We start from the raw sequence: 17,150 nt of genomic DNA, 5'->3' as shown, positions 1-17,150 counted from the left end.
GGGGAGAGATTGGCAGCATCGAATCAGGCATGATAAGGTAGTGGAGTGAGAGAAGGCAGGCAAATGTTCCATGGAGTATGGACACTCGTGAATATCTTCGTCAAATAGTTAAGTAATTTTATCGCCGGTCAGAGCTGCTGTTTCCCATGCTGTCACATAGAGGACCACATGGGAACCGATGGCTGTTCAGGCCCTCCATCGACTTAAATGGGGTTCGGATTCGAGATCAAGTTCAGGTACCATTCTGGCACCCAAGCCAAACTTTTTTCTTAAGTTCGGCCGAACCAGACAGACCCGAACATCCACGGGTCTGTCTATGCCTATAAATGAGGTTTCCTCTGGAAACTACCTCCATAACTAAAGATACCTAATGCATTTCATGAGTCTTTGTTAATGATATTTCATTCATCTCCTCCTGTAATTAACAAAAGGCAACTTGGAGTATGAGGTACAGAAAATTCTTTGTTCTCACATCGTGATTGGATCATTACAATTTTTGGTGCATTGCAGAGGTTATAGTCCAGAGGAGTGGTCATGGATTTCAACCAGTTGCATCAATGCCAACAAGTAATCAGGATATTTTATCTGTTCCTGGATAAAGTTGGTGTTAAGGGTCCGGATATCGCACAATAGTGGGTGGGAATGTCACCTCTCTGCCTGGACCTACTCCAACAACATCTGCTTCTATCACAATATGGTGGGTGGTGCTGGTGATGGAGGAGATGTCCAAACAAAAGCTCAGTCCAGTCACACATGCTCAGTCAAGTCACAGATGCTAGTGTGAATTAAACCTGTTGTGTCATCTAGTCTAGCATTATTGTGTGTGGGCTTTCCAGAAGATGTATTTAGCTCCCTGCTTTGGTCAATATTTCAGCAAAAGACCTTACTACATCTCACAGCTCATAGCTGAGAGTTGACAATTATAGTTTTACCTTTGATTCAGTCCTGTTTTTTAACTTTATCTCAGCCATTTGGTTCCCGTTATTTTACCCTGGACTGTGTTTTGATTATACTTCAGTATGACAATTCTTTACCTGTCTCTGACTATTTCTGCCAGCCCGCTACACCTGCCAGCACCTACTCCAAGGAATCGACCAAAGGCCCCTGTGTAAGGCCACATGAGTGTGTAGGGGTTACAGGATGAAGGTCATGGCTCCACTGGGACAGACTCAAAAAAGCTGGTGAAAAGCCTTTTGGTAGAAGCCCTTTCTAAAGCAGCCAGGCGCCCACGAAGATAGCCACTTATGGAATCAAGATCAAGAGATGGAAATGTATTTTTATTTATTTACTTCACTTATGCAGATTACTTTAGTTAAATAGTTGTACAAATGCACAGCATTATCCATAATTTTTCATTCATACAAATATTTGACACATATATAGATTACATCTGGAGCAAATAGCAATGTAAATTTCCACCCCTAGTCTTGCAAAACCCAATCAGACAGCTTGCTGTAATTTGACTCCTTGTGTTCTTCTGGTGTGGGCTATTAGAACATTTTATTCTATCCTAAGGAGGAATGAGTGACAGATCTGACTCCAGAGTTCGAGGGTAAGTGCTTTAATCTACATGAAGTAGATCATTTATTTTATCTTCAATCAATTACCTGTCTGAATGGGTATTTTTATACAAGTGTACAAGTGTGCTCCTGAAAATTTATTTCACACAGTTTTATTATATGAAATATTTAATAATGACTAATTATTGCAGATCATATGTTATACTTTTCTGACACTAGCATTTTTCAAAATTAATCAACAAGGCGACAACTAATTGCAAGTAATCACAATTTTGTGTTAATTATGTTGCATTTATCATTCATTTATCCTAAAACATAAGCAGAAATGTCTTGTAAATACCCTGTAAAGTGTAACAAAAAATAACATTATCACCTATTCATTTTAGTGTAAATTTGCAGGAGCTGGTGAACATGTGTTATATTTATGTATGTTAATGGCCTTTAAATCAAGTAACAAGTTGTCGGTTTTGCTTTTTTCCCCACGTTATTCTATTTGTGGGCAGCTTCAGATTCAGAGACAAAGTCACTTTATATGATTTCATATAGAATTTCTTGTGGGTCCAAGGAGCCTTTACAAGCCACACATTTTCTTATACAAATTTGTACATAGAGCAGCTGTCAATCAGCTTATGAAGGCTGGGTAATGCAGGACTCACAAACTCGGATTAGGAATCCTGGCAATACCTAAGCAACTTTTTAGGGTATGTGCACACGTTACCGATTTCCTGCGGATCCGCAGTGTTTTTTGCGGTGCAGAACGCTGCAGATCCGCAAGTGATTTACAACACAATGTAAATCAATGCGAAAAAAAAAAAGCTGTGCTAATGGTGCGGAAAATTCCGTGCGTAAACACTGCTGATTAAAAGAATGAGCATGTCACTTATTTTTTGCAGATCTGCAGCGTTTTTGTACCCATTCCATTATAGAAATCCGCAGGGGTAAAAAACACATAGTTAATCCGCAAAAAATCCGCAGTAAATCTGCAGGAAATCCACACAAAATCCACACAAAAAAGCGTCAAATCTGCACCTGTGTTTTCTGCCAAGAGATGCAGAATCCGCACCAAAAATTCCTAAGCCTAATCCACAGCGTATGCACATAGCCTTAAATGAAGGTAATGAAAACTACAAATTCTCAAGCTCACTGTCTCCCTATTTGACACATAGAGACATGGAAGATCTAAACAATCTGATTTAATTTGCTTTACTTCTTCATGGTTATTTCTCAAAGTAATTTCATGTAATATCATTTCTACATTACATGAAATTTAATAGCTTGTTTAAAGTATACATGCTAATGTTGCTTGCGCCACAAACACATGTAATGGACATGACTCAAAACTCAGAACTAATTCAGCTTTTTATGATCTTTGATGCAAAACTAATTTAAATTTAATATTAGCAACACACATCATCTTTAACAAATCTAGTTTTATTAAGGCACAACTCAATCGCACTAATAGAAAAGTCCTCCGAGGGTATAAGCACAAAGAGTTTTTAAAGTGTTTCTCCAAGAGACTTTGTTCCAAAAAACAAATGAAAAATTGTGTAAAAAAAATGATTGTGAGACTACTAATTTATTTTCTAAAACCTCTTTGCTGTTCATATGTTTAGTGTTTTGGTTTTGAGACTGCTTCGGGCTTTGAAACATGCCTGGGTGACGCCTTTGAAGCAGCTCTTGAAGGAATATGCTCCAAACTAAGCACTGTCCAATCAAAAGGCGGCAAAAATTGGTCTTCAAAACACTCAAAAAATCGTTGAAAAACCACTTGAAAATCTTCAAGAAAATAAAACCTCCTGCAAATCTCTCCAAAGGAAAGTATTATGAAGTGGTTCTCACCTGTAGGGTAGTGCCCATGATGTATTTAAGATGCTGGAGCATCCACAGAGGCTTTCCTAGACAAAGCCGCTTCAGAAAAAAGCTAGCAGTCTTTTTTCTGAAGTGATTTCGCTAAAAGTTTTGCCCTGTCTAGGTGACTGACCTGCCGCATCTTTTTTTCACCATTTATACTATAACCAGTGAGCAACTTCTGCTAGGAAGAATGAACATGCTACTTCTTTTAAATACTTCACAGTTTATGAAATTTGAAGTTTTGCATTTCATCAGTGTTTTGAATCTGACTCTCATCAGTGTGTCAGTTTTTACCATCAGAGTTTCATTTATGTTTTTACATATGAAAAAGCATATCAATTATACAAATAAATAAATGGCAAAGCTTTTCATATCAATTGTAAAGTTAAAGGGACACTGTCACATGGATTTGGAGGGAACAATCTTCAGCCATGGAGGCGGGGTTTTGGGGTTTTTGATTCACCCTTTCCTTACCCACTGGCTGCATGCTGGCTGCAATATTGGATTGAAGTTCATTCTCTGTCCTCCGTAGTACACGCCTGCACAAGGTAATCTTGCCTTGTGCAGGCATGTACTATTTAAGACAGAGAATGAGCTTCAATCCAATATTGCAGCCAGCATGCAGCCAGTGGGTAAGGAAAGGGTGAATCAAAAACCCAAAAACCCCGCCTCCATGGCTGAAGATTGTTCCCTCCAAATCCAGGTGACAGTGTCCCTTTAATCAATGAAAGAAGACAGATTGCCCAAGGATGCATCTGGGTGCTGTCAATGATTTTGATGGACCCATAGACTTGAATTGGTAATTTTGATTTGTGGCTCCAATCAAAAACAGCCATGTCTACGTTATTTTTCTTTTGCGGACTCAAAACCATATGCAAAATTCTCAATTTTGTTTTCAGAAAAAAAATTATATTTCTGCATCCATAATGTGTTTTCCATATGTCCATTTTTCATACCAGTATTTCATCTGTATATGTTTTTTAAATCTTTGTGCATCAATATATCTATTTTTCACATGTTTATTTCATACAGTTTTTATATGAACAATGAAATGAATAATAAAGATCATCATATTTTCATATCATAATTGTTCTTTATCTATAGAATACACATTATGTATGAATGGCAATTTGTACTTGATCCATTTTTTTATGCAGCCTTTACTTGCGAGTCTGATCTGGAATACAGATGAAAGTAGTGCATGCTGCAATTTATTATACACGTAGACCATCAGGTAATGTATTAATATGTTAATGTGCATTAGCATACTGACTTGCATTGGCCCTTGTGCTGTCCATATGCTACCTGTTTTGTAACTGGACACAAGATGGGCGTTTAATACATTTATCTGCACAAGCTCTTATTCTGTTTCATTTGAAATCAAACACTGTGTATTGCCAGGACATGCCTGGCACTTCAAAAGGAAGACATTCATAGTATCTATCCATGGGTCTTCAAGGCTAACTCATGTTTCTGTAAATCAATTTTCTGAATATTAATATGTAAAGACATAGCCAAAGTTTCAAATTCAAAAAGCACATGGTAATTTAATAATTGTTTTTTTTCTATAACTCTAGAGTTACCTACATTGCATAGTTCTGTCACTACGCATAGTTAGGGTATGTTTCCACGTTTAGGAAATGCTGCGTGTTTGACGCTGCATAGAGACGCAGCGTCAAACACGCTGCGTCCAGATGTTACAGCATAGTGGAGGGGATTTAATGAAATCCCGTCTCCACTATGCTTGGTAACACGCATCCGGTGGCCCTGCGATTCCAGACATGTGGCGCATCTTTTTAGATTGCAGCATGTCCGTTTACCTTGCGGCGCACAGGGCGCTATGTGTGGGGCGCGATAATACCGGATGTGTGCAATGAACACATCCGGCATCATCGCCTCCCCAGAAGGGGGCGGAGCTTTGGGGGGAGCGATTTTGCCGCTCCGTCCAAACCGCCGGCCATCCTGAACGTGGACACGTACCCTAAGACAGCCTTGTTTTCTTGTCCAAGGTGCAAACATTCTCAAGTTATTTGATTGTTTTTAATAATTAGATATCTGCTGTCATTCTCCTGCAATTTTTTCATAGTGTACTGTAGGCTTCCATGGCGCTCAGACACCAGTCCTGCCGCATAGCAAAGTCGAGTATGTTCAGTGGCTGCATTACAGCAGAGGAGTTAACTCCTAAGATACCAGCCAGCTCTCTCTATCCCATTGATTTCTATACAGTAGTCTGCTCCTCATCTCTCTTCCTCTCATCTCCTGACAACCATCTGTTATTAATCAGAAGCCCAAAGCATTATCTTCCCCCCCACAGCAATTCTCCTAATCATGGCTCTCACTGTCAAGAGCAGTGTGTTTGTTCAAATGCCCTTTAAATATCTACATGTAAATATAGTGATAACAGTGTATACTCTAAAACGAACCAAAGATATTTGAATGTATTACATCAGTACTTGTGCTGAGCTCTATAGTTCTACTAAGGGCAGAGACAGACTGCCGTATTTCTCGTGCGAGAATCACATTGTAAAACTCGTACTGGCTTTTGGCTCTCCTGACCTGAGCTTGACAGCTGCATAGAAATATATCATGATGTCTTGCTCAGGTCAGGAGAGGTGCCAGGCCAGTCTGTGCAGGGCGATGCGATCCTTGCACGAGTTATACGACCGTCTGGCTCAGACCTAAGGCTGCAGCTCTGCTACTCACCAGAACTGTCAAAAGGAAGATAGTCCACCCTGCCAGAAATGAGAAAGTTAACTAGACTAGAAAGCAGAGTGCTTCTCATGAGATTTGATAATTATCTTTTGAGAAATGTCAATAGCATATAAATTTCTCTAAAGCTTAACACTATTATGGCTGAATCCTACATGAAAATAATAACAATGATAAAATGAAATGTTAATTTTATTTTTTTAATACAGGAAAGATTATTATTATTTTTTGCAATATTCATCTTACATGTATTGTTCACATCAATGCGACTGAAAAGTTTGTTCGCTTTTGCAATCACCTCTTTTTAGAAGGGTCCTTTGAAAACAAGCTGATTACCAAGTATCTACTGGAGCCAAGTAAAGGGAAATCTTTGCAGTAAATGTTCAATTTTCCTGTAGCACCATCACAGGTGAAATTAATTTTAAATTTCTTCTTTTATTTTTTAAACCACCCCCTTTACTTCTCCCCCCAAAGAAAATACCAACCACATAATCACTAATCCCTTCAGTTTGGTTTTTCATGTTTCATTGTATGAATATGAAAAAAATGTATTTTTCTTATAAATAATAGCATTACCCTCGAGCAGAAGGAGCTAGTCCGATATATGGATATTTATGATTTAATCTTAGAGAATAACCACTACAGAGTGTGCAGAGACAAGCTTTTTTGGCACATTGGACTGTTTACATTTGCCAAATTTGGTAGCTGCAAACAGCTGATCAGTGTACAAGCCAGGTGTCGACCTCAGGGTAAGGTCATCAATATCTAAGGTGTCGGACCCAAGTCATAAATATTAAAGTCCTGGAAACCCCTAGCAGCATGTGTTTTAACACATATTGAAAAAGAAGCTATGTATTTGAGAGCCAACTCTGCATATTACACCAGGCACATGGATGCACAAAACTGAGAAATTAAAAGTTAGCTGAGTCTGCACATTTATTAAATTCTTTTATACTGATCTTTGGCTTGTAGCGATCAGTGCAGTTATCAGCATGATTGTCTGTCATTGCTCAATCAATAGTAACAAATATTCCAGAGTTAAGCTGGCCATACACATTAAATGGCTAACAATGCTTCACAAAAGCATTCTGGCGACAGACATCTCAGCCATGGTTTCTATGAGAAAGCCACCAGCTGACACATCGGCCGGCAGCATACCTCAGGGAGAATAAAGCAGTCTTAAATCGGATATGCGCAGCAACTTGCCCGAACATCAGTTGATCTGCTCCGCAATATGCATTTAGACCGTTGACTGAACCCATCAATATCGGTTGGTCTATCCGACTTTAGTATAATATGAATGGGGAACTTTACTGAGACAGATCAAGATTCAAACTATCTCAAGACAAAATGTAAATGTCCATGCAGTATAGCATGTATAGCGCACAAGATCCTCTGCAGTACTGGTCATTATTACTTTTATTTATCTAGTGAAGGGAGAAAGTAGTGCAGAAGCATCAAGTAGCATAGATAGCTGGTTGTGCATAAGTCAGAGTACAGGGAGGCAGAGATTGTGTATTAGGTAGGGAGAGGTTAAAGTGTTCTTCCCGTGCCAATCTTAAATATATCTAACAAAAGTCAAATACACATTGTGTCAACTATTGTGAACCATATGTATTACTGGGAAGTGGATCTGGCAAAATGGAAGGACAGTCGGAAAAACCATATCAATACCAACAAGAAGAAGAAAAAAGACCAACCAGAAAGTCCAAAGAATATATATCAATATTGTTATCATATGATTTTATTGTTAAATAACAGGTTTAAAAACAATGAGATCAAAAAATATATATCCATAATAAGGGATGGTAGTATTTAGACACAATTTTCTGTATGATATTGCAGGAATGCCAATGTACAGTTTGTATATATATATATACTAGATGGTGGCCCGATTCGAACGCATCGGGTATTCTAGAATATGTATGTATGTATGTATATAGCAGCCACATAGTACATAGCAGAGGCCACGTAGTATATAGGAGCCACATAGTATATAGCACAGGCCACAAAGTATATAGGAGCCACGTAGTATAAAGCAGCCACGCAGTATATAACACAGCTACGTAGTTTATAACACAGCCCGCGTAATGTATAGCACAAGCCACGCAGTATATAACACAGCTCACACAGTATATAACACAGGCCACGCAGTATATAACACAGCCCACGCAGTATATAACACTGCGCACATAGTATATAACAGCCAACGTAGTGTATAACAGCCCACGTAGTATATAACACAGGCCACGCAGTATATAACACAGGCCACGTAGTATATAACACAGCCCACATAATATATAGCACAGCCCACGCAGTATATTACACAGGCCACGCAGTAAATAACACTGCCCATGTAGTATATAGCAGCCACGCAGTATATAACACAGCCCACGTAGTATATAGCAGTGTGGGCACCATATCCCTGTTAAAAAAATAATAAAAATAAAAAATAGATACATACTCACCCTCCGTCGTCCAGCAAAGCTGTCCCGATGCGCGCGTGGCTGCCGCCAGCTTCCGTTCCCAGAGATGCATTACGAAATTACACAGATGACTTTGCGGTCTCGCGAGACATCTAAGTCTTCTGGGTAATTTCACAATGCATCTCTGGGAATGGAAGCTGGCGGCAGCCACGCGCGCATCGGCGGACAACGGAAAGTGAGAATAGCAGGGTCTTTTTTAATTATTTTTAACATTAGATTTTTTTTACTATTGATGCTGCATAGGCATCAATCATCGAGCCCATCTACGCTGCACCTTACACACCAGATGCTGTGATCATTCTTTCGGTACATATGAATGGAGACTGAGGAATCATGTGACGTAAGTTCCTATGTCACGCGTCCCAGCAACCAGACACTCTGTAGAATGTAAGCCCGCAAGGGCAGGGTCCTCGCCCCTCGTACCAGTCTGTCATTGTTAGTTTGTTTACTGTAAGTGATATCTGTAACTTGTATGTAACCCCTTCTCATGTACAGCACCATGGAATCAATGGTGCTATATAAATAAATAATAATAATAATAATAACACACAGAGCAAAATCACCAAATGACACACAGATTGAAAGGGGCATCGATAAATACAAACTTTAGAATTAGCAGCGCTGGACTTGTAGGGCTGAAAACACAAAGGGCGCACAGGGTGCAGGGGCCACGGGCGAATCTGAGCCAGACGCGTCAGGTCTCCACGGCAACAAAGTGTAGTCACCAAGGTGACTGATGAGACGAGGCCAAGCACAGACCACTCGGACACCACCGCTAAGACAGATCTCATCCCAAAAAAGGGGAATTATATACATTGGTTATATAAAAATGGACAATCTACTTGTAAGTCAAAAACTCATCATGTCAATCTATCGATCACTAGATCACATAGATAAAACATATAAAATAATATAGGTGAAAAATGCAAAAATTACATATACTTATTGCTACCACAATTATATAAATTACTACACAATTCATACTATGATGACATTTTCTATGGATCATCAAAACTCCAAATTTGAATTGTCATTTTATGATTAATTATAAATTAATACACCAGTAGTGGTATGATGACATTCTCTGTGAATCTTCAGGGCTCAGATGAAACCATCATTTTGTGATCTCGTCAATCTTCATAAACATGAGCATTCACCGTAGTTATGAATACTTTATACTAAAATATTAAAAATACTGTTAGTACAAATTAAAAATAAGGACCATATGTTGCCCATATCAACACACAAATTGACTCAGAAGCCTCCTAAGGCTATGTGCACACGTTGCGGATTTTGCTGCGGATCCGCAGCGGATTGGCCGTTGTGGATTTGCAGCAGTTTTCAATGCATTTACAGTACAATGTAAACCTATGGGATAATGGGAGATACACGAACACCAGGTCCAACAGAGTTGTGGGAAAATGTGCACAAATTGGGCAATTTTCAATAAACCAGCACACAGCAAGGGCTACCTGTGCCTGTAACAATGCCAAGGAGGGAGAAGTTACAGAACATGGTCAAGGGGTACTTAAGTGACCATACGTGCTTCCTTTCTCACGCTTCAGTTCCCTTTAATTTTTGGGTGTCCAAGCTGAACCCGACCTCTCCTTATACGCATTGGAGATGCTGGCCTACCCGGCCGCTAGTGTGATGTCAGAGCATGTTTTCAGTTCTGCTGGGTCAATCATCACTTATAGGCACACACGCCTCTCCACAGAAAATGCAGACAGACTTACTCTGATTAAATTCAACAAGGACTAGATATCTCCACAGTTTGCAATCTCTCCAGATGACAGCAAGCCAATGTAAATTCACCAAAAATGCTGATTCATGCTACTGCTGTTAACGTCAATCCCTTCCCATAACAACCTGTTTCCTTTCTTAGTCAACCATAACTCAGCTCATAGAGGTAATTTTTACAAACCCTATCTGCATTGTGCAGTGGACGAACCAGGACAGTATTCCTACTCCATCCTAACTACTATTTGTGATTGGAGGCCCTATGCACATTGTGCAGTGGGCAAACCAGGGCAGTATTCCTACTCCAGTCTAACTACAGTACTATTTGTGATTGGAGGCCCTTGGGCTGGTGGTGTCCTGTGTCTGCCATGACTCAGCCCATAGAGCTAATTTTTACAAACCCTATGTACATTGTGCAGTGAACAAACCAGGACAGTATTCCTACTCCTGCTGCACATCTACTGTGCGCCCCAATAACTGGGATGTATAATTACGGTAGTTTACATTAATGGGGTTCTTTGGTTAAAACAAATTATCACTAATCCATGGGCTCCACAGGATAGGTGATCGCTTACATCCGACCATTAGAAACTGCTCCGATCGGAAGAATGGGGAAGATCTATCCCTGACAGGACACTTTTATCCCTATTTTAAAATGCAGTGGCAGGTGGGATGTCTGACCACAGCTCAATTCATTCTCTTTGGGGCTTCCAGAAAAAAACAAGTGCAGCCACTGAGGGAATGAATGGATCAGTGATCTAGTCGGACATGCCACTCCAGTCTAATGGGGATAAAAAGTTCCACATTTTGCTGAATGGGTCCAAGCAGTCAGACCCCCCCACCAATCAATACGTTATCAATTATCCTGTGGAGAGGTGATTACTTTTTTCCACAGGAAACCCCCTGTAAGTGCATCTCCGCCGCTGTGTACAAAGCATTAAAACTCTAATGGAAATAAAGAATCTTCTCCTAATTAACATCAGAGAGAACAAATGACCGCCATACACAGCACAATCCACTATACCAAGACCAATATTGCCACATGCAGGAAGAAATACCACCACACCATGACCAGACCCCATAGTGACCGAATAATACTACATACAAGGGACAAATACCGCCACATCATGACCAGATCACATATTACCACCACATAGTGACCAAATAATATGACATATTAGGGCAGCATGGTTCAGAGGTTAGCACTGCAACCTTGCAGCGCTGGGGTCCTGGGTTCAAATCCCACCAAGGAAAACATCTGCAAGGAGTTTGTATGTTCTCCCCGTGTTTGTGTGGGTTTCCTCCAGGTACTCTGGATTCCTCCCACATTTACAAAGACATACTGCTAGGGAATCTAGATTGTGAGCCCCATCGGGGACAGTGACAATAATGTCTGTAAAGCACTGTGAAATTAATAGCGCTATATAAATGAGTAAAAATAAATAAAAATAAATATTACCAGTATATAGGGATCAAATGATACCACATACAAGGAAATTACTGCCACGCCGTGACCAGACCACAAATTACCAACACATAGTGCCCGAATACTACAATATTGATTATGAATACAAACCACAATACTAACAACACTGTTATTACCGCCAGTGACAATATAAATAGTACCTCTGTATATAGTGTCAGTGTACAGGTAATACAGTGTTCACAGGTGTCATTATACACAGGAGATCTGTATATAGTGTCAGTGTACAGGTAATACAGTGACCACCAGTGACATTATACACAGTACCTCTGCATATGGTGTATAGTGTACAGGTAATACAGGGATCACCGGTAACATTATACACAGGAGCTCTGTATATAGTGTCAGTGTACAGGTAATACAGTGATCACTAATGACATTATACACAGGAGCTCTGTATATGATGTATAGTGTACAGGTAATACAGGGATCACCGGTGACTAGTGTTGAGCATTCCGATACCGCAAGTATCGGGTATCGGCCGATACAGTATTATGGTCAACACATAGTCCTCCATACAGTATTATGGGCACCTCATAGTCCTCCATACAGTATTATGGGCACCTCATAGTCCTCCATACAGTATTATGGGCAACCACATAGTGCTCCATACTGTATTACGGGCATCTCATTGTCCTCCATACAGTATTATTGGCCCCATATATTACTCCTCCATACAGTACAGGAACCACATAGTCCACCATACAGTATTTTAGGCAACCACATAGTCCGCCATACAGTATTATTGGCCCCATATAATGCTCCTCCACACAGTATTATGGGCACCTCATAGCCATCCATACAGTATTATGGGCAACCACATAGTGCTCCATAAAGTATTATGGGCACCACATAGTCCACCATACAGTATTATGGGCAACCACATAGTCCACCATACAGTTTTATGGGCAACCACATAGTCCTCCATACAGTATTATTGGCCCCATATAATGCTCCTCCATACAGTATTAATGGCCCCATATAATGCTCCTCCATACAGTATTATGGGCACCTCATAGTCCTCCATACAGTATTATGGCCAAACACATAGTCTGCCATACAGTATTATTGGCCCCATATAATGCTCCTCCATACAGTATTATGGGCACCGCATAGTCCTCCATACAGTATTATGGCCAACCACATAGTCCGCCATACAGTATTATTGGCCCCATATAATGCTCCTCCATAAAGTATTTTTGGCCCCATATAATGCTCCTCCATACAGTATTATTGGCCCCATATAATGCTCCTCCATACAGTATTATGGGCACCTCATAGTCCTCCATACAGTATTATGGCCAACCACATAGTCCCATATAAAGTATTAATGGCCCCATGTAATGCTCCTCCATACAGCACATCATGCTCCTACATACAGTATTGTGGGCCCCATGCTCCTCCACACAGTATTATGCCCCCCCAGCTCCTCCACACAGTATTATGGGACCCCACTCCTCCATACAGTATTATGCATCCCCGCTCCTCCATACAGTATTATGGGACCCCGTTCCTCCACACAGTATTATGCCCCCACCTGCTCCTCCATACAGTACAATGGGACCCCGCTCTCCTGCATATAGTATTATGCATCCCCACTCCTCCATACAGTATTGTGGGACACCACTCCTCCATACAATTTTATGCCCCCCGCTCCTCTACACAGTATTTCCCCCCCGCTACTCCACATAGTATTTTGCCACCCCGCTCCTCCATACAGTATTTTGGGCCCCCAGCTCCTTCACACAGTATTATGCCCCCCAGCTCCTCCACACAGTATTATGCCCCCAGCTCCTCCACACAGTATTATGCCCCCAGCTCCTCCACACAGTATTATGCCGCCCAGCTCCTCCACAAAGTATTATGACCCCCGCCAGCTCCTCCACACAGTATTATGCCCCCCGGCTCCTCCATACATTACAAAAAAAAGTAAAAGCCTCACCTCTCCTGTTCCCACCACAGGTCCTGTGCACTCAGCATCTCTCAAGCTCTGCAATGCTCAGGACAGATAGGCTGAGCACGCAGTGATGATGTCATCGCACCCTCTGCTCTGAGACGTCGCAGAGTCAGAGGGCGCCGAAGACACAGCAGATGCCGCCAGAACGAAGGATAGGTGGCACCGGAGGGGGGCCTGGTCATGGCGGCGCTGCCAGAAAATTTAAAGGGCCTGCGTCTTTTTTTTTCTTTCTTCCTCCTCCTCCTCTCTGGGGCAGGGCCAACTGGGCATTTCACCGGTGTCCCAGTGGGCCAGTCCGACCCTTTCTGTGAAAGTGACTTAAAACTGTGACATACTAATTCCTAGAAACCATATGTGAGTCAGCAATGCATGCAGGCATATTCTCAATGCTCTTCCCATTCTGTTTTATCACTTCATCACTTTCTCATCCATTTCAGCCTTTTCCTCAGGACCCAGACCCCTTTGTAGGGTGCAGCAGAAAATTACTTGCATTTCCCATTGACTTGCATTGTACTCGCTGTTTGGAACAAATACGCAATTTTTACAAAATACTCGTTACGAGTATAGCTATTACGAATATTACGGTACTCACTCATCACTAATCAAATACTTATTTCTCCCACTTTATGTCTCATCTGCTTGCAACGCTAAACTGAGGAAATCTAGTGGCTAAACATGTTTCTAGCTATTCGAAGAGCAAAGTAATATTGTATAACAGGAGAATAGGAATGTTAAAAAACTGCTTTATACAAATCTTTTATGTTGCAATTTACATATAGACATTTGTTTTGAAGTGAGACAACTGGATAGACCATGGAACACTTCATGCAACTCATAAATTACACCACACTTAACCCCTTAACGACCGCCAATATGCCTTTTAATGGCGGCAGTTAAGGGTACTTAACCCCTTCATGACCTTGGGATTTTTCATTTTTCCGTGTTCGTTTTTCACTCCCCTCCTTCCCAGAGCCATAACTTTTTTATTTTTCCGTCAATTTGGCCATGTGAGGGCTTATTTTTTGCGGGACGAGTTGTACTTTTGAACGTCATCATTGGTTTTAGCATGTCGTGTACTAGAAAACAGGAAAAAATTCTAAGTGCGGTGAAATTGCAAAAAAAGTGCAATCCCACACTTGTTTTTTGTTTGGCTTTTTTGCTAGGTTCACTAAATGCTAAAACTGACCTGACATTATGATTCTCTAGGTCAGTACGAGTTCATAGACACCTAACATGACTAGGTTATTTTTTACCTAAGTGGTGAAAAAAAATTCCAAACTTTGCTAAAAAAAAAAAAAAATTGTGCCATTTTCCGAAACTCGTAGCGTCTCCATTTTTCGTGATCTGGGGTCGGTTGAGGGCTTATTTTCTGCGTGCCGAGATGGCGTTTTTAATTATAGCATTTTGGTGCAGATACGTTCTTTTGATCGCCCGTTATTGCATTTTAATGCAATGTCGCGGCGACCTAAAAAACGTAATTCTGGCATTTCGAATTTTTTTCTCGCTACGCTGTTTAGCGATCAGGTTAATGCTTTTTTTAATTGATAGATCGGGCAATTCTTAGCACGGCGATACCAAATATGTGTAGATTTGTTGTTTTTTTATTGATTTATTTTGATTGGGGCGAAAGGGGGGTGATTTAAACTTTTATATTTTTTTTATTTTTTCACATTTTTTGTAACTTTTTTTTACTTTTGCCATGCTTCAATAGCCTCCATGGGAGGATAGAAGCAGGCACAATGCGATCGGCTCTGCTACATAGCAGCGATCTGCTGATCGCTGCTATGTAGCAGAATTGCAGGTGTGCTGTGAGCGCCGACCACAGGGTGGCGCTCACAGCCACCGGTGATCAGTAACCATAGAGGTCTCAAGGACCTCTATGGTTACAATGGAGACGCATCGCCGACCCCCGATCATGTGACGGGGGTCGGCGATGACGTCATTTCCGGCCGTCCGGCCGGAAGCGGTAGTTAAATGCCGCTGTCTGCGTTTGACAGCGGCATTTAACTAGTTAATAGGCACGGGCAGATCGCGATTCTGCCCGTGCCTATTATGGGCACATGTCAGCTGTTCAAAACAGCTGACATGTCCCGGCTTTGATGCGGGCTCACCGCGGAGCCCTGCATCAAAGCAGGGGATCTGACCTCGGACGTACTATCCCGTCCGAGGTCAGAAAAGGGTTAAACCAACGTGCTGTGGAAAAAGTGTATAGCGCCCCCCAGAGTCAGATTTTCTCTGAAGTCTAGGTTGCCAGGGGTAGCCGAGACCCCAGAGAACATGATTCGGGTTGGTTTTTACCAACCCCCGGGTTGCGATTACGGTAACTAAACGTTTACCGGCGGCCACAAAAAAAACAACGCAATTTCCCATTTAATTTCTCTGTCCTCCAATGTGATCGCACATCAGAGAACAGAGAAATGGGGTCCCTGATCGCTCCTTGATACTCACCTGTCTCCCCCTATGCTCCTCATGGCTCCCGATGGGCACCGCCATCTTTTTCCAGAAAAAAGCCGAGACCCCAAAGAACATGATCGGGGTCGGTTTTTACCGACCCCTGTTTTGCGATCGCCGGTAAAAAAAATAAAAAAAGCGGTGACATTCTCTGTCCTCTGATGTGATCGCACATCAGAGGACATAGAAATAGGGGGGATCAGGGACCCTGTTATACTTACCAGTGTCCCTGGGTCCTCCTGCATCCCCTCCTGGCCACCGACTTCTTCCTCTGGGAAGAAAATGGCGGGTGCATGCGCAGTGCGCCCGTCGTGATGTGCCGGCCAGTAGAGGAAGATTCTTCCTCTTGTTTTAGTTTGGTCACTGTGAGATCCTATCACAGTGATCAAAATAGAAAAAATAATAAATAACCCCCTCTTTATCACCCCCTTAGTTAGGAAAAAACAATAAAATAAAAAAAAGCATGTATCTCCATTTTTCCGGTTAGGGTTAGGGCTGGGGTTAGGGCTAGGGTTTGGGCTTGGGTTAGGGCTAGGGTTAGGGTTGGTGCTAAAGTTCGGGTTAGGGTTGGGGCTAAAGTTAGGGTTAGGGCTAGGGTTAGGGTTGGGGCTAAAGTTAGGGTTAGGGTTGGGGCTAAAGTTAGGGTTAGGGTTGGGGCTAAAGTTAGGGTTAGGGCTAGGGTTAGGGTTGGTGCTAAAGTTAGGGTTAGGGTTGGGTTAAAGTTAGGGTTAGGGTTGGTGCTAAAGTTAGGGTTAGGGCTCGGGTTAGGGCTAAAGTTAGAGTTGGGGCTAAAGTTAGTGATAGGGCTCGGGTTAGGGCTAAAGTTAGAGTTGGGGCTAAAGTTAGGGATAGGGCTCGGGTTAGGGCTAAAGTTAGGGTTGGAGCTAAAGTTAGGGTTAGAGTTGGGATTAGGGTTAGGGTTGGGATTAGGGTTTGGATCAGGGTTGGTATTA

The 17,150-nt window shown here is 41.6% G+C and overlaps 1 protein-coding gene across 1 annotated transcript in view; it reads left to right on the top strand.

Moving 5' to 3' along the window:
* The first annotated feature begins 1,494 nt into the window (after nucleotides 1-1,494).
* AQP4 (aquaporin 4) overlaps nucleotides 1,495-17,150 on the top strand; it is a 34,268-nt gene continuing 18,612 nt past the window's right edge. Inside the window, exon 1 of the mRNA XM_069731239.1 lies at nucleotides 1,495-1,552. Coding sequence (XP_069587340.1) covers nucleotides 1,521-1,552 — 32 coding nt within the window. The 5' untranslated portion in view covers nucleotides 1,495-1,520. The remainder of the gene's footprint in view (nucleotides 1,553-17,150) is intronic.

This window comes from Ranitomeya imitator, chromosome 6, assembly GCF_032444005.1.
Source record: "Ranitomeya imitator isolate aRanImi1 chromosome 6, aRanImi1.pri, whole genome shotgun sequence".
In the NCBI taxonomy this organism is placed as follows: Eukaryota; Metazoa; Chordata; class Amphibia; order Anura; family Dendrobatidae; genus Ranitomeya; species Ranitomeya imitator.
The sequence above is the reverse complement of the archived record's forward strand: the minus strand, read 5'-3'. Positions and strand labels throughout refer to the sequence as shown.